At 44.3% G+C, this 22,116-nt stretch overlaps 1 protein-coding gene across 7 annotated transcripts in view; it reads left to right on the forward strand.

Moving 5' to 3' along the window:
* The window catches only part of LOC8034227 (cytoplasmic dynein 1 intermediate chain 2), a 42,725-nt gene that overhangs the window by 15,160 nt on the left and 5,449 nt on the right, over nucleotides 1–22,116 (forward strand). For 2 of the 7 annotated variants that reach the window (XM_029989422.4, XM_029989423.4), the window contains 10 exons: nucleotides 9,449–9,634; nucleotides 10,243–10,399; nucleotides 10,943–11,042; nucleotides 11,120–11,245; nucleotides 14,821–14,967; nucleotides 15,717–15,830; nucleotides 16,710–16,830; nucleotides 18,322–18,482; nucleotides 18,848–18,988; nucleotides 19,672–19,797. In XM_029989422.4, coding sequence (XP_029845282.1) covers nucleotides 9,449–9,634; nucleotides 10,243–10,399; nucleotides 10,943–11,042; nucleotides 11,120–11,245; nucleotides 14,821–14,967; nucleotides 15,717–15,830; nucleotides 16,710–16,830; nucleotides 18,322–18,482; nucleotides 18,848–18,988; nucleotides 19,672–19,797 — 1,379 coding nt within the window. Of the gene's footprint in view, nucleotides 1–912; nucleotides 967–1,723; nucleotides 1,733–9,424; nucleotides 9,635–10,242; nucleotides 10,400–10,942; nucleotides 11,043–11,119; nucleotides 11,246–14,820; nucleotides 14,968–15,716; nucleotides 15,831–16,709; nucleotides 16,831–18,321; nucleotides 18,483–18,847; nucleotides 18,989–19,671; nucleotides 19,798–22,116 lie in introns of all 7 variants that reach the window. The other 5 variants (XM_029989414.4, XM_029989415.4, XM_029989417.4 and 2 more) reach the window with 5 other exon arrangements.

The following is a 22,116-nucleotide window of genomic DNA, read 5'->3' on the forward strand; positions in this document are numbered from 1 at the left end:
TTGAGGACTGTGAAAGCTAACGGAGACATATTGAAAAGAACATCCACTGCAGTTTCATCGGCAATATCTGAGACTCTTGACATTTTTTTTAAAATTTGTTTTAAAATAAAAGTAATTGCGTAAGGTGTTGCATTGTTTTCATGGGCCTGTTTTTTCAAATTCAGTATGCCTCTTGTTCCCTAAGTGATTCATTGGGATGAAGGTACGTTGACAAACTTCTTGTCTGCACTGCTGTGCTGTGTGGCATGCTGTGAAACCACCTAATTCATTTTCACGTCATTCCTTGTAGTTAGCCTCATTTTTTGCTTCTTTCCCTTTCTCTCTGTCGGCATCCCCTTCGTTTCTCTTCCCACCTATGCCATTGACAACTCATCGCAACCCTTTGCTTGTCATCCAAACTTGCGGCTGGCTGCTGCGTTTCTCTGCATTTCTTTAGCTCTCCTTTTTATGTTTGGTTCTCACGTAGGGTCACGACGTAACGTCAAGGACGACATTTCCTTCCATCCTTGTTAAGTCCTGTAACTGCCGTCGAAATGTTGACAAAATCATCTTGCCAACTCTTTCAGTGAAGCTTGTTCTAAACGTGGTGCCTGCTCTTTTTGCGGCAGAAAAGGTGCACACACGGCGAGTCAGGCGTGCTCAGGGTTAAGGAATGCGAGCTGGCCAACTAAGCGGTAGGCGTGGAGTGTAGGGGGGAGCGGGGCTTGCGATGTCTAGTGCCCCCCCCTTTCCTTCCTTTGTGTGTGCAATTGTGTCCCCGCATTAAGGGGGGGGCATCCCATTGAGTCTTTCTTTTTGGCCCGCAGATGTTGTGTGTGAGCAAATTGTTGTGTCTGGAGACAGAGCGAGAGAACCAATTTCCAAGGTCTTCACATGTCTTCTTGTATTTGTTCCTTTCCCGAAACTCAAAAGACGACGGTCACTTTGTTTTTCCTACCGCTATAGAGTGGGATGACGAGTTTCAAGGTAGGTCTGCTCAGCACGCTGAACACCCTACCCTCCTTTTATACTTATTTATTTATTAATTGTCTTAATTTTTTCCCCTTACATGTGACCGCCTTTTTCTTTTTGTTTCTAATTACATTTAACACCTCTGCTTCCTCGGTTCCTGTCGGTTACTCTTGGCTGATGCATTTGCCCCGTCTCACCGGGTGTTTTTGTGACCGTGTGTCCCGTCTGCTTTGGTGCCGCATGCCCTTCTCGTGTAGGCCTACCGGCGAAAGGGGAGGCTCTGCCACCCTGCCTGCTAACTAAATAGCTGGCCCCTACTGCTAATTTTTTAAAAAGGCTGTTACATCTCCGTTTTTATTTGAAGTCCCATGTACATACACACTAGATACACTCTTGTTGAAAGGATGGTTATTCCCTGGAAGGTTGCGTTAATTGTGCCGCGTTGTCTCCGCCACCACTGCATGTACAAGCGTTTCGTTTTTCCCCATATGGTGCTTGGCACTGTTTAAGTTTGTGCTGCTGCCCTAAGTGCGCTTCTTTTTTATCAGTTTCTGTCGCGACTGCTTGTTCCATTGTTTATTGTTTTATTTGGTTCCTTCAGTTTTTATGTGTGAGCTGGCCCGTATATGGGGGCAGTCTTGGTTGCTCCCTCTGCTTGATGCTTTCGGCACGGACGTTGCAGCACCATGAATCAGTGTCGTGTGTTTTCATCTAGTTTTTCTCTCTTAAACGCCCTTCCTCTTTCCTTCATGTGGCTTATGGAATTCTGCAGTGGACGATGGTAAGAGTATATGTTGAATCCATTTTCATTCATTCAGCCTGCGGCATTGTGAGAGCTACGCAGCAGCTTCTGCTTTGTGCACATGTCAAATACAATTTTTGCCTGTGGCTAAGGGGACCATGAAATGATTTTTTCGACTTTGGCTAGGTAGCCCTCAGTATGAAACCTGTATTCTGCAGTAGGCTTGTTTGATTTACCTACACTTTGTGCTCACTGCTGTATTAGATTTACGAATGCAGCGTATCTTAAAACAGATATGGGAGTATACTTCCTCTTTTCTACTCCGTTGCAGGCTGGTGCAGGTTAATCAAATGAGCCCAGTTACAAGAGATTGTGTTTGCTTTTGGATTCTACATTCAAGATTTTGTATCACAACTAAAACAGAATTGAGTATATCTTTTTTTATCTACTCTCTGTAGAAGGGAGGAGCCATATTTCTGCGGTAAAAGTTGTATTGACACTCCAGACAAGGAATACATAGTGCATGCAATACTTCAGGTGCTCATATGTTACTGTGGGGCGAGAGAGAGAATAAATGTTTTTATTGAAGAGTTGTCCCTTGTTCGGGTACTCTTGGCTAGCAAGACTAGCCTTTTAGGTTGAGGTGCTCTCGGGTCTTTTTGATATGTCGAAGGGTTTCATTGGGGGGGAGGGGGGGAGAATGACCAGTAAATATATGTTGGTTGTTGGGGAACCTTCCGCAGTGTGAGCAGACGGGCAAGCCGGGTTGGTGGCGAGAATGATGCAAGGACGGTTTAGATGGCCGCCGTTCCTCAGCTGCTATTCAAGGCAGTTAAAAGTTCCTCAAAGTCATGTTTGAGAACCCTTGTCTTATAAGTTGCACCTGTTAGGCAACTTGTGGTCAAGGCCGTGATAAATACATACTGTTCTCAAAAATGTTTAAGTTTTCGCAATGAAATGTAAATGTTTTGAACTCTTTGGTCTGTGTGGAACACCAACCTTTGTAAAGCCCATTGGAAGTTGTTTTTCTCAACTCCATTTTACCTCGATGTGTATTGCAATAAGGTTAGAAGCCCGAGCTCTTGTCTGCAACAGTTGTTCCCACTGCGCGAGAGTTTGTGCGGCCGAGGTGCATTCTTGAGCAAGGAGCTCTCGCTTGTAGTCTTCCCTTTGCTACACCTTGAGGTGAGGTACAGTCTAGTAACTTTTACAATAACGAAAGGAGTTACAAAGAGTTGTCGTAGTGCAGCCTCTCCAATGAAAATCTGCACCTGAAAATCATTTCATGGTCGTCTTCGTTTCAAAGGCACTAGTTGTACAAGTGCGAGTACTATATAATGCCAACTACAGTCGAGCCTGGATAAATCAAATTCAAAGGGGATCGTAAAATAATTATATTCATAATTTGATATAAAAAATATGTTAACTGAACCTCCAGATGAAATTTCCGCTTGTCTCTGCCACTACCGAAGGCTGCAACAAACGGGACCTTACCAAAAAGAGCCTCTAAGAGCCGCTAAATACAGTAGAGCTTAGTTGGTGAAGATCGCAAACGGTGTTTGTAATTGTTTACCGGCGTGCCTGGCCACGACCTCCACATTGCACCAACGACAAAACACGAAATTAATTTAAAAAAAAAAAAGCCAGCCTCATAAAAAAAAAATCTAGAATAAAATTAAGCAAGCGACAAAAAAATAAAAAAAAAAAAAAAAAACTCACTAAATTAAGGCAGCAAAAAAAAGAAGAAAACTGGCAAAGCATTAATTGTTTTATGGAGCGAGCCGATATCATCAGCTTTGAAAGCACGCTGAACGGCACCTTAAATCCTTTCTCCAAGTGAAGCCAGCGCCCAGCTATGAAACCACACGAAAAGCTAGCCAACGGCACCTAAATTCTTTGTTCCCAAAGGAGCGGAGTAAAGCTGATGAATTTTCGGCTTCAATCCCATTGGTTGGCATGCGTCGACGAGGCCCCCATTGGCCGCTGCGCGTCAGTTTCAACAACTGTTCACCCCATGGCGCTGTGTGTCCATTAGCGCACTGTTAACGCGAAGCGTCCAAGGTCAGCGCACCGCTTGCGCGTGCTGACCGGCGACGAAAAGTATGTAGCAGACGAAATAAGGGAGCGGAAGAGCGGCTTGCATGCTTTCGCATTCACAACTCATAAGAAGTGCTTAGGTGTACCTCGAGCCTTTTTTTTTTTTACGGTTGTCCTCTTTTTACAGCTGCTCCTTTCACTGCGCTGCGTATCCCCTGGCGCGTATGCTGGCTTGGCAGTCTGCCAGCCCTGCTACCAACGCGAGCTATGAGCTATTTGCTCGCTGCCGGCATAATCCGACCGCGGGAGAAGCAAGGGCTGCTGTGCTTCGTTAGCTATGTTCGCTGTATTGAGTTTCCCCCCATGGGAGTTCGATACAGAAAAACAATGCTCCTATACTATTACATGGGATTTTGAAGGGGTATGTTTGAACTGTTCGATATAAACAATAATTCGAAATACCGGGGTGTGATATAACCGGGCTCGACTGTAGTAACGCAGCACTTTTTAATTGTTTGTTCCAGAGTATTGAAAAACAAAGTTTTGAGGCTAACCATATTTTGAAATAAGGTTGGGTCTGGCAATTGCTTGCATGGAGCAGCCAGGACTGACCCACTGCAAATACTATGTACTAGTTGTGCTTTCAGCGGTTGCATCTTTTGTGAATCAGCACTGCCGTAACAAGTTGAACACTGCTTTCTAGCACTTGTATGTTGAACACACGCTTTCTTATGAGCTCTCACACAGTTGCTGCCTTTATTCTTTGATACTGTCAGTTAGTGGATCGTGCTTTATTGTACGAAACCATTGAGACTTTCAAACCTTGCCTGGTATCAGGTCTTACCTCAGCATAGCACGGGATAGCTCGAGGTTTTTTTCTGCCTTGCTGTAATATCAGAACAACTGTGATAAATATTTTTGTGGTAAAGCTTTGTTAGTCGTTTGCCTTTCTGCTAAAAATTTTGCGTATATGATACTAAAAAAAAAAGAATTAATTTTTTAATTTCTTAGTTGTTACTCGTGAGTTGATGATATTGTGCTGGGTTTGGAGGTCTTCTTAGGCCTTTTTTTTTTAGTTATGTCAAAATGGAAACTTGTGGTTGGAGCAGGTATAGTGAGAGTTGAATATGCAGTGGACTCTTCTCATGATGCATCATTTTCACTCATAAAATATGTTGATGCTGATTGTCAGTTTTAATGCACGAGCATGGTGCATTGTATTTTTGTAGTATGTGTCTTCCTTCCCCCAAAGAAGCAATTCTTCTGTACGAATAAAGAAAGCAGTTTCTAATATTGCTTTTCAATGAACGACTTGAATTCTTAATTTTCGACACTTTTAATAAGCTGGATCGTTCCTCCACTTGATGTTTGCTGAATTGTGTCAGGCCTAGACTTCTGCTCACTGATGTAATTCTGAAATTCACCTCTCTTGTGGGCTGTTGCATCCTGGGAAGAGTCGGCACCCTAGAGCATTTCTCTGCATATGAAACAAGGCAACCCAACTCGCAATGCTTGCTCATTTCATGCTCACAGCTGTCATCTTTGAACTGCATTGTTTACCATAACTATAGCTTTGGGAAAGCCATAAAGTTGTTTAGAAAAACTTGCCAGAATACTTTACCCATTTGAATTCTGATTCTTTTTAATACATCTGAATTTTAATGGCATATAGATCATTTTGATTAAAGCATACTGTAAAATCCCGTAAGGATGCCCATCTATTTTGAAGAGATAAATAGCAAAAAAATATTGTGGGATTGATCGTTGGGAATGAGACAGCAAAAGTTGATAAAAAAGACAGATAAACATTGGGCACCCGCTGACATAGGAATTGATATCGCAGATCGCAGACACACAGATTAACATTGCACGGTGAACTGATACCGTAGATCGTGCACACAGCAGATTCGTGTTTCATGGTGGAATAAATACCCGGGAACTCACTACGAACTCTCATGTTACGGTAACCGATGCCGCAGATCACGGACACAGCAGATTTGCGTTTCATGGTGCGATAATGCAGAAATCCTCTACAAACTCTCTACAAGCTCATGGTAATGGATATCGCACGCATGGTTGATGTTATTCGGGTCCGATGCCGCATGATGACCAATGGAGATCGGGTGGGTGATGTTTGGGGATTTTTAGCCTTCAGATGTTTGGCCAGAAAAACCGGAGGGGTAATCTCTTAGGGGAGGGCGCCTTTACGGGATTTTATGGTAGGTACTTTTTTTTATAAAAATGGTGACAAACTGTGGTCTCATACCATATCAGGGAAAAATAGAAGGCAGAGTTTGGTGCTTAAAATTGTTCCAAGTTGTATGTGACATACATGCGGACAGGCTGTGAACAACATTTATGACATTGGTTTTAGTGAGAATTACAGAGTTTAGTAATGTTTATGTTTAAGGGGGGATGCTACCCAGAAAAAACAATTTCTGCAAAAAAATTAGAGTTTTGAAAAAGGCATATTTATATCCACCATCTAAAGAGTATTCCCAGAAAGTTTCATTAGTTTACACTGCGTAGTTAATGTTTTATGAATTATTTTTGGTCCACCAATGCTAAAGAAAAGGCAGAGGTTAGAGCACTTTGAACACATTTTTCTTTGTTCCACTTTTTGGCATAAATTTCACTTGAGAAGAACCGTCGTTTGTTAATGGGACAAAAGGAAAGACTTGCTCATTGTTTTTCCCAACTGAAATTTTATGGGCAATGCAACTGTGGAATTGCTTTTTGACTTTCTCAATGTCTTTTATAAAAAAAGTTAAGATTTTGTTAACGACATAAAAGGCAAAAAGTTATTTGATTTTTCACTGTGATGTTAGCATAAAATAAATTTTAGGAAATTCTGTTTTCACAGATGCTCTTTCAGGCATCCTGCTGCAGATCTAGTGAAGAAAAACTTTGGATATTGCGTTAGTTTTCTGACGATAGTTTTCCTAAACAAAGTCAGTGTGTTCCTGATAAAAACAACTATAATTTCTTTTACATTTCATGTAGACAGATGAAACTTTGCACTGCATTCTTCCTTGCTACTGCCAGTATATATTGTAAATTTCATTCAAATTGAGCCAAAGGTTCAAAGTCAACCCTTTTGGGTAGTTGCCTTAAAGGGACACTGATACCCCCCAAAAGTTTTTTTTTTTTCCTTTTTTGCCAGGTGCTTTTTTATGGTGTCGGAGGACTACCCAATTAATATTTTGCAAAAGAGTAGCGTATATTTTTAATAAAGCTAAAAGACGCAACTGCTGGAAACTGAAACCGGCGCACGAAGGTCGGAGAAGTGGAGAGGAGAGAGGGAATGGTGGAAATCACGTAACTACACCCGACCGTGCGCTTTTTTTTTTCCTCTGCGTAGCAGACGACGTGCGTGACGGCGTAGCAGGAACTGTTTGCTGTGCGATTCTTTTGCAGTTATGTTTGTTCCGCTCGCTGTTCTGTACTTCAAGATGAGTTGTTTTGTGCATCGAGGAGTTGGAGATGAGTATAGTGAGTGCCCGTGGTGAATTTCCGTGATTGGCTCCGAAAAGATTACACCCAAGATGTTGCGTGAAGAGCTGGCTCACATGTCCTGCGTCCGAAAAAAAGTGGCATTGTGCGACAGAGTTTCCGAAAGATCAACAGGATCGGGACCAATGGCTGGCCGCAATTCCTGTAGAACATTTATGGGCACCTCGGAAAGCGGACGCTACCCGATTTATATGCTCCTTGTATTTTGTGGAAAGTGATTCAGTTCGCAGGTGTCAAAAAGGAAATCCCATACCATTTAGTTCAGCGACGTTTCGTCCACAACATTTGTTTGTTATTTTTTTTTGTTTGTTTCTTCAGTGACACTTGTAAAAAAACGAAATGTAAACATTGCAAAATGTTTGAAAAAGGAAAAAAAAAAAGTATGCTTTCACTGGGGATTGAACCCGGTCCTGCCGCGTGTGAAGTGGACGTCTTTCCACTGAGCTACTAGGGGAACTCCCTCCTCAGTAATAATGCAGCCGGTAAACTAAGTTGGAATGTTTGCTGCCAATTTTCCTCCAGCAAAAGCACTCTTGGGTCGAAGTTGGGGAGCACTATGCATTGGCGACATTCGCACCTAGTAAAGAAATCGTACACGTGCATATTCAACTCGAAGTGCACACTTCGTGCTTGACGTTTGCGCGAGCGATGTCTTCAGCCACGAGAGGGGAGCGACGGCTCGGCGACGTCTTCGTGCAAATCGGCTTGGTGGTCGGGTGTGTCGTACGGGATGAGTACCAATTCGTTTGATCAGTCCCGAATTTCTCTTTTAAAGGCAGACTGAATTCGCCGGTACTGCGAGCGACAGTTCTGAAATAGAGGTCCCACGCCCGTCGTCCGCTGCCATTGCCGTCCCCGCGAGTCCTACCATACGCGAAACGACGCGCGCACAAAATGCTTCCGGTTCTCTGTGGAACTTTTTTTTTTAAGCAACGTATCTGCAGCTTTTTAGAAGCCACAAAAAATGGGTTCCATATTTTTTTAATTTTTAATATTGAGTGTGTGCCTTCAGTGACCAACGACTTTAAATTTTGTGGTCGCGTCAAAACCTTAGAAAACGGCCCATGACCACGGAAAAGAAAGTGAGTGAGACTCGAACCTGCCTGTTCTTGATCGGCAGTTTTCGGGCGGAAAGAAACCGAATTTCGAGCTGCAAATTGCGTTCTAGGAAGTTGGGCTTTCATATGTCATGTACAACTAAAAAACCTCGGCGAGCATAAATACCCTGTCGGTGTCCCTTTAAGGTGCAGCTATTTGTTTCGAATGCTCAATGAAAAAGTTTATATTTTACTTGGTCTGGACCTTCACTCCACAACTTTTGGTTTGCAGTGGATGATCCCTATGAGCATAAAGTGAGCTTGCTGCATTTTGCATTGCACTGTTTGAGTGTGGTGAAGTTGGGTAGAGCACTTTAGTTGCCCCTCCAACAACGCCAACGCAAGGGATTGTAAAAAAATGCCAAATGTGCCTATGTATTCCCACCAACCTTTATTTTTTTTACTACTCTGTGCAGTGAGATTTGATAGATTTTTCTCGCGTGTGCTTTTCTTGTAAAAATGATAAGGGCTCACCCCATTCGCCGAATTGTGAAGGCTGCACAGCTGGGCTCGTTCCTAAGAGGACTAAGGTTGAAAATGTCTCGGCTGCACCTGATGCACCAGTGTGCACTGAGTGGAGCTTTAGGCCAGATATACGGGGCCCCATTACCCGCCCTTTTAAAATGTGTCTCGCCTCAACCAACTCTGGTTACTAGTCGGTGGCCAAAGCAATCAAGTCATTCCTGAGGCTTGTTTTCAAGCAATAGTATATCAAAAAGTGTGTACTTGAGCAAAATATTGTACCCTCCCCCCTTTCTGGGACAGGGACAGCAACACCCAATCTGGCCTTTTTTGCGACTGCAATTCCCACAACTTTTTGTTATCCCTCTACTTGTAGAGTTCAAGGAATGGGACCTAGGCTTCATATTCTATAAAAGAGTATGGAACGAATTGTTTTTTGGAACAGGCAGGTACTCAAAAAAGGGTGAAGGGCTGTACAAAAAGCGCCCGTTGAAGGTTGTGGCTTGGCTTAATGCCGTCTCCCTTTTCCGGGAGTGGGGTGGGCCCGCCGTGAATGTGGCTGGTGTGCCCTTCATGCTTTGTGTGGTGGACGGGGCGTGAGCCTTACTGATTCACGGGGCAGTGCTGGCTTTTGGCGACGTCCTAGCGGAAGAGGACGGGGAAGGGGCCCCTGGCGGGGCGCACCCGGATGCCAAGGCGGCCCAGGCGATGCTCTTTCCGCACAAGGTGGCCGGACTGCCCCACGTCGAGATGGTCAAGCCCGCACAGACCCCTGGGGAGGGGCCGGACCCCGCCAGGACACCCGGAGCGCAGGAGGCCAAGGAGCCCAAAGGTGACACCCTAGCTCCTCTGATGCAATTTGTTGCCATTTTGGGACCCCTTCCGGCGCATGGGCGGGATAGGACGGTAAACACACCATACGAAGACTCTTTTCAGGCACCGTAGCCGGTCCTCAGATTGCGCAGAATTGGCTCGGCATGAAATGTTTCGGTTTCGGCATGGTTTCGGCACAATAGGAAAGGAATCTCGATTCAAACTTGTAGCGAAACTGTAAAGTTTTAGAATGGTCCCCGTTCAGTCCAAGGAGATCTTGGCGCATCCTGGATATGAGCCTAACAGAGCTCGAAGAAAGCCCGGACCAAACTCGACAATTGGAGTAAAGTGGGTTTTTGGGCCACATTAAATTAACCTGTTCATAATTTCGACATTCATTGTGCAATTTCGTTATGATGCGAATGATTTGTCCAGATCTCAGTGAGAATGTTCTTATGTACAAACTCTAGTTTTCGGGATGCATGTAGATACCCGTGTACTCATCTCGCTGCATGTGCTGAACTTGGAGGCACCTGTGTCTGGTTATTAGACAAAATCATGCACCTATTTCCTGTGTGGCTCGATGCCAAGTTGGTCTGCCCATAAACCCAGCAATGTTTCTTCCAGCTCCCAGGGAACTCAGTGAAGAAGAGAGGCAGCAAATCTTGCTAAACGAAGATTTCCGCACGTTCATGGATCGGTCTTCGAGGATCGTGGAAAGGGCCCTCTGCGAAAGCTCAGACATTTGTGTGGACTACACGGGCAACACAGAAGACCAAGACAGGTCCGTTTTATTTCTGGGGGGAGAGGAGGGAAGGCAGCTGTCACTTTATTGAGTCCTCTTTTCTGTTGTGCAGTTGTACACTGCACAAAAACAGGACTTTGCAAAGATATTCAATTTCGCGGTTTTCATTTGGTTCAGCTTTAGGATTAGAAAGGACAGACATTCGAAGTTTGTCTTTTCAGCATTTGTACAAAGCATGTACACTTTCAAGTTAGCTAGTGATTGTGTATTGTGAAACGGGTCTCTCCCACACCTGTCTTGGAAAAGGTGCTTTTTGTGATGAGCAAAAGCACAATTACGAGGAGATGTCTCGAGTCTTGCAGGAGCGGGGTTCAGATTTGCAAATGAATTTTGTATATACATAGTGAGCTCAAGGGAGGGTCTTGCAACTAGAGTGAAGTATATTTGGTCTTCCTTGGAAGGAATAGTCATCTGTATTTGATGGATGCCAGCTCTACCACCTGGAATGTGAATGTTCAGCAGTGTTGTCTCTCAGTAAAAACTCGCAACCAAAGGAGTGGATCTTTCTTTTGCTCCTTTCAGTGACGACAAGAGTGGGATCAAGCTTTCACTCAACAGGGTGTTCTTCGATGACCGATGGTCCAAAAACAGGATGGTCACGAGCTTCGACTGGTCTTCACAGGTTAGAGTTTGTCTCTGGCTCTTGTCCGGGTCTCTAGAATGGAAGTACATCGATGACAAGCCACACTCTGCAAACAGTTTCCAGAGCTCCTGGTGGCTTCGTACGGAAATAATGACGACTCTCCTAATGATCCGGATGGTGTGTGCCTGGTTTGGAACATGAAATTTAAGAAATCTACACCAGAATACATCTTCCATTGTCAGGTAAGCTTTCTTGACTGTTCTTGGCATTCAATTCATGATGCAGCGGTTGTCTCTGCTAGGGTTGTGCATTGTTGGCTTAAACTAATACTAAAACAAAAACATTTATTTTTTGGGAACTGGGTTTTAGATTGTCAACTGTTTATTTTTGCTTTTTTCAGGAAAGCAAAAATTTATTTGAAGGATCTGTGCAACAGTTTCTGTGCTTTGCTTAAATAATTTGGGAGTTGGTGTCTCAACCTTTCTGAAGTAGAGAAGGAAAAACCGCTTTTGCCTGCATGTCATAGTTTTTATTTTAAAAATTAACAAAGATTGAGGTTTTCGGCACCTGTCAACTCCTTCACCATCTTCCGAGTCACGTGCGCTGTGACGTCAATGGGGTTGGCGCGGGGTTCCAGTGAAGGTCTCTCTATAGAGCCATCCATGAGCAGAGAGAGCTCATCCTCTCACGACCGTGAGACCACCTGCTGGCGGGCGCAGCATGAACAATATGGTAAAAGGTGGAAAGTCTCATTCGGGTCCGATCATACCCGTCTGGCCCTGTCCCCCTCCGCCTCTGGCTTCTGGCGGCTGTTCGCGGTAGCAGATAGAGCTGACGGTTTTGTGTACCTAGGATAGACGGTGCCACTAAAACTCCGTATAATAAAAATTTTGTCAATGATACCAGGTTTTCGACGCATTTATATTTATGTTGGAACGACAAGATTTGTAGAAAACTTACCTTTTATCGAGCAGGTATTTGCACAATTTGCCATCTTTCTACAAGACCCCCCCATTGACGCAATGCCGCGTGTTTCTCACGGCCGCCGCTCGCGGCTGCAGGTCGGGGAATATTCTTTTTCTGTCCTTTGTGACAAGGTGAACAATTTCAAAAATAGAAGATGCCAATTCTTTCAGCGTCAAAATCGTTGCACAGCTCCTTTTAAAAAAGACTCACACTTTACAAAAGTAATTTAAATGTCACAAATGTTAATTTTTTTATCAGTTTTATGGACAAGGTGCATGAGCAGCGAGTTCCAGTTGGCAATGGCAAGGGAAAGCAGAGAGTTTTGAAATTTGTTAGTCCTGGAGAAGGGAGGCTGAACTTTAAAGGGATGCTGCAATAAAATTCTAGCACCTATATTATTGCCTAAATGTCAACAACGTTCTGGCCACACCAGAGACGCCAATATTTTGCTTGAAAAGACACTGAGACATTATTTAAATGGAATGAACCGAATGTCGTTGTGTCGGTTTATTCCATTTCCTGAAGTTAAATGCAGCGCCGCTCCGTAGAAGTACGGCGGCGAGCTGCGTGCGCACAAGCCCCGTCGAACCGGATATTTTTTCTTTTCCGGCTTATTTAAATCCCTTGTGGAGCAGGGAGGGGCAACTAAAATGGCTGGGTTGTAACGCACCAGCGACACCAAGTGGCGGAGCTCAAAACCACGCCAGCCCCCAAGGAGCGTTGCCCATGCTGGGCCAGTTGGCGTAGCGTCGCCCAAGATGCATCGCGCTCTCCGATCGCTGATCTTCGAGCGCTCGCTAGAGTCGGTCCTTTGGAACGCAAAATATAGACATCTGATCAGAATACAAGGTGCGATTGTCATTAGCAGGTAGAGCCAATCATGGTTAACCCTTTCAGATTTTATGTACACAAGAGTGTACATCTAGAAGATTTAGAAGACTTGCTTTTTTCAATGATATATTGTATGTCAAGTCATTTTAACAATTTAGCAGAATTCTATGTTCTATGTCTGGCAACCAAAGTTTGTGAAGAAAATTGGTTAAAACTTTTCTTCACGAATGAAGTTTGTGAAGAAAATATTTTCTACGATAAATGATGAGCGGCGTTTGAAAGGGTTCACTTATTTCTGAACGTGAGTGGTGTATTGTAAGATTGAGTTCAGTATCCCTTTAAAAGGAAGCTGAAACTCTCCTTTGAAAAAATTAGATGGAGGTTAATTCTAGCGTAGTTTTATCCCGTGAATCTGAATATCACGTTTGTTTTCCCCAAAGATGTAATTAAACGGGAGACAACTAGAAGAACCTCCGACCAGTTGTGGCGTCATAAGAAAATCTTTCGGCCGCCAAGTGCATGTCACTCAAGGGCCTCGCGAGCAATTGCAAACTTGCCAGGTATATTCCCCGCACTTGCCCCAGTTGTGGCGTCTTTTTCTGCCCTTTTTAAAAATAGCTGAGTGCGTGTGCATAGCTTTGATACGTGCTGAAGATGTGCGAGAGCAGAGATTCTGAAAACTCCTTTTGTGACGTCACGCTTCAAGGAGGAGGGCCTTCAGCGGTACTTTGAAAGGATTTTCTGCAGCCTAATAGCACCCAATTACAAAATAATTTCGATTTTCGAGTTCCTGGAGGTGAAATGAAGATGATTTAGGTGTGTTTCCTCAAATACAAAACCGCTTCAGCTTCCCTTTAATGGGATGGTCAATGCGCTTGGAAATGTCGGGTTAGTTAATTGTGCCTTCCAGTCGGTGAAACACGTGCGATGACGAGTTTGAAATGAAAACCTAACGTCCAATACTAGTTTTCTCTGGCGCCTGATAATTCGACTAGACTTGCCCGAAAACCTTGTGTTTCGGGTAGGTCTAACCTTTCTTTTTTTCACTCTTAATATAATCAAAAATTATAAGCTATGAAAAAAAAAAAAATGATCTCATGGTTTACAGAGTGGGCTGCAAAAGAGAACATTAGTAATATTTTTCTATAGAGTTGTATATATAAAAAAAAAAAAATAGAAGGCAGAAAAAATATTTCTTTAGTGCTTCTTTTGGCTCAGTCCTGCTGTTGGCACACATACCTACAGGGTGTCTAGCGACCGGGAAAACCGTGAAGACCGGAAATTTTCAGGGAAATATTAATTACCAGGAAAAATCAGGGAATTGTCAGAAATATTGTCAAAAAGCGAGCCCAGTCAGGGAAAATGAGCCGTAAATGCCATTGAGTGCCCTGAGCAAAGATTTGAGGACTAGGGGGCAGAAAAATAGGCAATAAATTATGCTTAGAGTGGAGCACGGGCTCTGCTCACCCAATGTAGTGTGTGCTACCCAATGCAAAGGGAACAGCCGACAAATCCAGTCCAAGCCTTGGATTGGATTGAGGGCACGACACTAGGCTAGATCCAGTTAGAGCTACTAGATTTAGTAACAAATCGAAAAGCCGCAGACCTCAATCCAATCCAAAAGTATCCGAAAGTGTGCATCTGGCGGCCATGCTACCATTCGGTTATTGACGTGCATGGTTGAGCGTCATGTTTTCATTGTGTTTCCGGAAGTGGCCTCTTCACTGACGATGTCGGCGGCAAGAAAATGCTCGTTTAGTCTGAACTGGACGAACCCAAATATTTTGGAATATTCAAGTTGGATTATGCCCGTGCAAAATTATCCTCACGGTGCTCAATGCCTTGTGTTGTAATGGTCTTATATATTTAACCGCCTGTACAGTGGTCAGGGAATTTCACCTGGAGTTGTCAGGGGAAACCTGGAAAAGTCGGGGAATTTCAAAATGATCATTTGCTAAGCACCCTGACCTAGTTTCCCAGTTTACCATATCTCTTGAAAACTCTTCTGGTGCTGTTTCAGTCGTCGGTGGTGTCTGCCTGCTTTGCCAAGTTCCACCCCAACCTGATAATCGGGGGCACCTACTCTGGCCAAATTGCGCTCTGGGACAACAGGAACAACCGAAGGACGCCCGTGCAGAGGAGTCCCCTGTCCGCAGCCGCACACACGGTGGGTGCCCCAAGATGGCCTCGTTGCCACAAAGCACCAGTCATTTGTATTGAAGATAGGAGTGTCTCTTGTTTCCGCTTGGGTCGCGTGAATGCATATTCGCAACCTGTTGGTCGTCTGTCATGGCGGGCTTTTGCTTCAGAGTGTTTTATAATAAGATTTTTATAAAGATGCATCTAGGTGGTAAATGAGTTTTAAATTTTGTAGGATACTCTTATATCTGAAGAGGAGTCTTGAACAAAAATGGTTACTTTTCTGTGTACCGAGGCTTTGTCATTTTGCGAAAAATGCATCATCATCAGGTGGTGAGGAATGTTTTGCAAAATGACAAAGCCTCGGTCCATTACGACACCCAAGGTCAAAGAACTAATTTGTAGTCCACTGAAGCAATGGCACATTAAAATGATTTGCGACTTGCATATCTGTCGTTTGCTTAGCCCTCAAGGAAGAGATTTCTTTCTACAATTTAGTTGATACAACACTGGCATTTAACTTAAAACTCTTCATTTTTTCTTAAATTAAAGTTAAATGGAATTGGAAAAAGCTTCTCTTGGGAGGGGGGGGGGGGGGGGGTGGGGGGAGGGGATATTGCTCAATTGCTCAGTCTTGATAAAACGAGGAAAAATGATGTTGCTTGAGGTGGGATTACGAGATATACACCCAGGATAACCCGCTGTCTGACAGAGCAGTTGATAGTGACCATGATGGGACATACCTGCGTCATAAGGAAGGTTAAATGCGTGTTGCAGCACCCCGTGTACTGCGTGCAAGTGGTGGGCACCCAAAATGCCCACAACCTGGTGAGCATTTCCACGGATGGCAAGTTCTGTTCCTGGAGCTTGGACATGCTCTCTGCACCCCAGGTGAGGCTGTTACCAGGGGAACTTCATTGACACATTAGGGCGAAGACCTAGCTCCAAGCGACAAGTTTAATCTAAAATTATGATAAATATTTTTTAAATACTGAATCTCTTATTTTACGCACGTTTAGGTCACATTTTCTTTTGTCCCTCGGAGCTAGGTTTAAGGGAAATTTTCCACGGTTCGCTGAGGGGACTCCGTCTGCCTCGTGCCTCGTGCGTAGCTTTGATGAGTCGAGTCGGACTTTGGTATTGGCATGGCGGGCGCCAATAGGTGCGGGCCGCAGAATCGACATCTGCAAGCGACATACCATCTTTCAGAGACTGCCACTGTCGCTCCGTTTCGAGGATGCAAGGTGCTTCGTTGCGTGAGCCTGTTGAGGAAGCAATCGTCTGCTTGGTTTGGCTACTTTTGTGCACGCTTTTTGTTCCATTTTATTTGTTGTATGCAAAAACCCATGGCGAAAAAATTGAAAAAAAAAAAAAAAAAAAAAAAGATTAGGTAATGCGCGGAGTTGCAGCTCATTTAAGAACCGTATTCACATACTCTTCCGAAGAAGAAAATACGAGCTCCTGCCATAGGAGCGGTGCCTTGGCACCGTCAAGGGTGTCCACACTCCACTCTGTACACTCCCAGGTACATAAAAATTATTCCTGAATATCAGTAACTACAGAAGGACTCGCTTAAAGATTCCAACCCATGAATAGTGGCTTCCAGTCAATGTGTTATTGTATGTATTCGTTGCACTTGCTGAACTCGACTGGTCTATTCTAAAAAACATAGTGTCGTATCCATGCTACGTCTTTTCTACTCATACAAGCGCCAGAGTGAGCCTAAGTCGTTGTACGAGTGCCGGGCATTTTGGCTTTACACTTTTCTAGGACAGCATGGAGTTAACGCAGCAGAAGCAGTCGCGTGCCATAGCAGTGACGTCGCTCTCTTTTCCCACGGGCGACTACAACAACTTCATCGTGGGCAGCGAGGAAGGTGCCATATACACAGGTATGGGCAGCAGTTGTTTAAACCTGGAATGGATATATCGGCCAAACAAAGGAGCTGTTAGGTTCTTCAGAAAACGGAAAGGTGTTTTGTAATGCAAAATTTGTTTTATGCGGCGTTTTCAATGAAAAAATCCTCACAAATGAGCGGCATGAACGAGTGACATCTTGAGAGCCTTACAGACTTAAGATTTTATGTAAAGACTGTATATAAAGTTTGGGGCCTTGGCAAAGCTCGGACCTAGGTCGGTGCGGTGGCAGTCGGATACTATAGCTGCCGAGTAACTGGGGCAGCTAACATGTATGGGACAAGATTTTGATATTTGAATGCAAAAGTGCCGGCTACAGCGACAGGGTTTGGATAAAAATAAAGTAAGTAAATAATAAACAAACAAATGAAAATAAATAAAAATTATGAAATATATCAAGAAATAGAAATAAAGAAAATTATGAGAATAAAATGAAAATACATAAAAATTGAGAAAAAATAACAAAAAAATTAAATAAAAAAAACAAAAGTTCTGCACCAACGACACGCGGAGAGTGCTTTGGGCGGGGCATGTTCTGTGCTCCCCGGTCTTTGTCAGCATAATCAAGCCTGTAGATTTTTTTTTTTGTGTGTGTGTGTGTGTGTGTGTGCACAGATGTTTTTATTTCGAATTCGCATTGCTATGTACCAAAGTAGGTTTAGTATCTGAAATGCAGATTTTCCAGCCTTTTCATTTTTAGGGTCTGGTTTGTGGTACTACACGTCTCCTGGTTATTTGTCCGAACTTTCGCAGTAAACGAGGGTGCCCTGATAACGATCGATAAAAGCTGAACTGAGCTAAATTCTTCTGGGTCAACCTTCCTCCGGTAACGTTTTTTTATCTATACTTCATTTTGCTTCCTCAGTTCTGTTATCTTGTGCCAGTAAAGATTTCTTTGTACAAATGTATCTGCCACCCCAACTTGCTTCTCCTCTTAAAAAAAGTAAGGGAAAAAATATTGATTTTAATATTTGGATGAAATTGTCGTTACTTTGAACACGATTACCTTGAACACGATTACCTTGTCCTGAAGCGAGCCTAGATTTTACTTCGTTTAGAAAGCAAAACTTCCTAGACAAGTTTACAAAACTCTTCTGGGGAAGTTTAGTTCAACGTCTCAAGATAAAGACCATAATAAAAATTGCATCCAATAAAAGAAAAGCTTCTAGCTCCTTCAAAAAGTGTGTCAATCCCCTCTTTCCGTCCTCCTTTTCACTCCATTTTTCTAGTTTTCACGCGAGCATCATCATTTCTCTTGGGACAGAGGTAGTGGAAGATCCTTTAAACACGCCACAAAGCAAGCATCCGGCTAGCGGGATTAGCTTAGAATGTCAGTTTCATTTCTTTTATTTCGGCTGTTTTTTAACAACATTTCGGCGACAAGACCGATGGCACACACGAGCTTGTCCCCTGTTAACGAAACCAAGCAAGAAACGGCTAGAGCCTCTCGTGCACTGACTTCGCAGCCTGCCGGCACGGGAACAAGGCCGGCATCATGGATGGCTTTGAGGGTCACCAGGGCCCCGTGACAGGGATCCACTCGCACAGCTGTCAGGGCCAGGTGGACTTCTCCCACCTGTTCCTCACCTCCTCCTTCGACTGGACCGTCAAGCTTTGGAGCCTCAAGGTGTGTGGGCTACGCTCCTGAGTCTGCCCAACCCGGCAGCACAACTGTCATGCGACGTGACATCACGTGACATAGCGGTGCCACGACCGTGACCTCCTGCTGATGTGGGTCTCAAGTCTCTAGCATGGAGGTAGAGGAAGCTTCTGGAGGCAACATCTCCACACTTCTGGCTTCACCTCTGGTGGTGTCATGTTGCCTCCAGAAGCTTCCTACCTCCATGGTCTCTAGATTCTGTTCATATGTCTGTAGAAAACTTTCTTTTTCCTACAACTCGTAAAGCATGCAATCTAGTTCGAGCCCTGAAAAAAGGACGTAGTTAGACGAAAACTTTAATTCTGGCGCCACATTCCTTTCGTCCCCACCAGGAGTCCAAGCCCATCTACTCCTTTGAGGACAATGGAGACTATGTGCACGACGTCAGGTGGTCTCCTGTCCACCCAGCTCTGTTTGCCTGTGTGGATGGCACGGGTCGCTTGGACCTTTGGAACCTCAACAATGACACAGAGGTAATGTGTCGTCGGACGTCGTCTTGACCAGATGGCTTGTTGCTTGCTTCGACCCACGGGGGGGAAGGGAAAATCTGCGATTGACATAAGACGGCCCCAGAAATATAGAATGAATGTTGCAGGGTCCTTAATTAGTGCTTTTGAAGCTGGGGGAACCTGTTATCCAGAAATTGACAACTGATACAAGATTCCCATATGTTATGAGGGCTGTATATAATTCTGTTCGTGTTGAAAAGTACAAGATTTGCGCATTTAGTTATTAGAGAAATTTGTTACCTGTCCGTTGAGCTTCACACCAACCTCTTTGCAGGATGATGCAGCCTTTGCAATGTCGTTAATTTTAGAAAAGTATAGTTTTGTGAACAGCAAAATACCTACGCCCCATTTAATGGTGTACAACCATTGTTTTATCAAATAAGAGTACTGCTAGTATATAATAACCTATGTGTAGATGCAATGAATTCCAAATTATTAGCTGCCTCACCCAGTGACAGTGCCGATGTCATGATTTGACCGTGGCAATTTCGAGTTTAGGGTAGTGAGCAAAAAAAAGCAGCCGAAAGGTTGGTCCTGCGGTGCTGTTTTACGTTAGCCTACTCTACAGTGCTAGAGCAGTTTTATGACGTTCAAAGAAAGTGTCTTTCCTGAGCGCACACCATTCACAAATTTTTTTTTTTTCCCAGCTTCCGACAGTGAGTGAGGTTGTGGACGGTGGGCCTGCTCTGAACCGGGTCATCTGGACGCCGTCCGGCCACCAGGTAGCAGTGGGTGACGACTCTGGAAAGGTGTGGGTTTACGATGTTGGAGAGGTGGGTGTTTTCTGGAACTGTTGGACTGGTTCCTTCCCTCTGCACTGTTCCTGATAAACCTTTTGACAAATTACACCATGCTCCAAGGAGCATGCCACGAGTGCAGTGAAGCACGCTCCACATGGTGTCTGCACCAATGACTGTTCTAAAGCAAAAACATAAAGCAAATGACACTTAGCACGTGCATTTGTCAATGCCTGATTTTGGTCATTTGCTTCAATATTTTGTACGGATGAGGCAAGCTTGTGCAGCACATGTACAGTGCTAATCACACTTGTCTATAACGCGCGAGCGTGCGGCTTTCTCCGAGGAGCGCTAGGCTGGTGCCATTTGCGGAAACTAAGCTATTCACGTGGCGCAATGTGGAACGGCCCGTTGAGGGGTGTCCGCCCACCCTATCAGCTTGACAAGCGATAAAAGTAAAGTGCCTTATGATATATTTTTTTGTTTTTTGATGACAACATCGTTGATACGCCTTAATGCTTTAGTTTGTTTATTGTTCGAGCAATGATGTTTGTAAAAAGCATGCAAGCAGCCTTCCGCGTTGGCCGCCAGCTGTTAGAGTGGGCAGTACACCCCTCAAGCGGGCCGTTCCATGTTGCACCACGTGACTAGCTTAGTTTCTGCGAATGCCATCAGTCTAGCGCTCCCCGGAGAAAGCCGCACGCTCGCGCGTTATAGACAAGTGTGATTAGCACTGTACCTATGTTCCCAGCATTCTCCATGGTGCTTGGATAATTCACAGAAATGTCTGTTTGGATAACTTGCGTGAGGAGCTCTGGAGGTTCGTTGAATGAAGCATCACTCTTCAGTACAGTATTTCTGGAATTACATGTTATGACGTACTGATATTTACCTCCGTACGGGACCGTGTTTTTTGTGATTTTGAGGTTGGCTGTGACTTGCCGGCCACCGGTATTGCTGTAGGTTGAAACCGGCACTGTAAGTTCTGCATATTCACGAGAGAATAGACTTCTTCCAAAGCCGACGCGCCCCATTGCTGCGAAATATCACGCAGCGCACTCTGGGAACTAGTTGGCCACTCAGTTTCGGTTTCGAGTGAGCAGGTTCATCTCATGCTATCACGCCGCAACCGAACGCGCTGATTGCGTTTTCGATTATCTGACTTTTTGCGAATGTACAATACACTCATTCTCGAGCGATAGAAAACGAAGACCAGGGCACTTTCCTTGGTTCCCGAAACACCGGATATTGTGCGTGCATATGCAAACGTAGTGAGACGTGGCTTAGTCACCTCACCCCATGAGTGCATCTTTGAGCTCAATATCAGTAATCCCATCTAGTACCAGTGAACTACAACTGAAATTTGGTCACCTTGAGCCCTACACATATTTTGTTTGCCAAACGTCCGCTTCTTGTTACTTCATTGGGCGAAAAGCAAGCCGCATCTTCACAGGATTATCAAAGTTGAGCCCAGCGTTGGCGCATGAACTTTTAAGGAAATTCAATAAAGTCGACCTCACTACTGCACAAAAGTTACTGTGATGTCTTCCTCGTGCCATCACATATCTCACACTCAAATTTTATGCTGATAGGAGATTAAGTTTTCACAAACACTGAGATTGGCTTGCTACGACGGAGGCCCTAACAATCGTCCCCTACTCCTCGGTAAGCCTTTTTGGACGAGCTTTCCCTGTCGCCCAAGATGTGTGCCTGAACGGTGTGTCTGAAATTATCTCGGCATACTCAGTCAGGAAGAAAGCAAACACATAACAAATACTATAGCCATTAGCAACTGTCAAATGCGCTTTGAATAATTTAGTTCGTTTGGCGCACCGCATAAGGGTTCATGCCCGTCCGGCGCACTTCCGGCGAACGGTGCGACATTCTACATGCAAGTGCTCGACTTTTGCTTTCTTAAAACGGTTTGTATGTGCGTATGTGCCTGTATGATTGCAGGGTAACTTATGTGCACATGCGATGTTGAATATTAGTGGAATGCAAGCGGGTGGAAACTTCACTTCGTGCAGTGCTGCGGGGCAGTACAAATAAGAGATGAGAAGTGTGTTCAAATGGAGCTTTTCAATGGCGCCTCCGAGTTTTAACTTGCGTACTCAGGCGTATTAAGAAAAACGGTAATCGCAAAAAGTTATATTTTGTCTATGGACGCACGAAACAAACTTCCTGATCAACAATACTAATGTAAAGGCTCGAGCCAGATGTATGCATACTTATTGGTTGCTACAGCTTGCTGATTCGCACCCAAGCAAGATCTCCGAGCTTCGCAGCGCCGAAATTCCCAGCACTGGCTCGTCCACATACCTCGAAACGCTAACAGAAAGGCTCAGGTACAAAAAT

This window comes from Ixodes scapularis, unplaced genomic scaffold (assembly GCF_016920785.2).
Source record: "Ixodes scapularis isolate PalLabHiFi unplaced genomic scaffold, ASM1692078v2 PGA_scaffold0__279_contigs__length_252992795, whole genome shotgun sequence".
In the NCBI taxonomy this organism is placed as follows: domain Eukaryota; kingdom Metazoa; phylum Arthropoda; class Arachnida; order Ixodida; family Ixodidae; genus Ixodes; species Ixodes scapularis.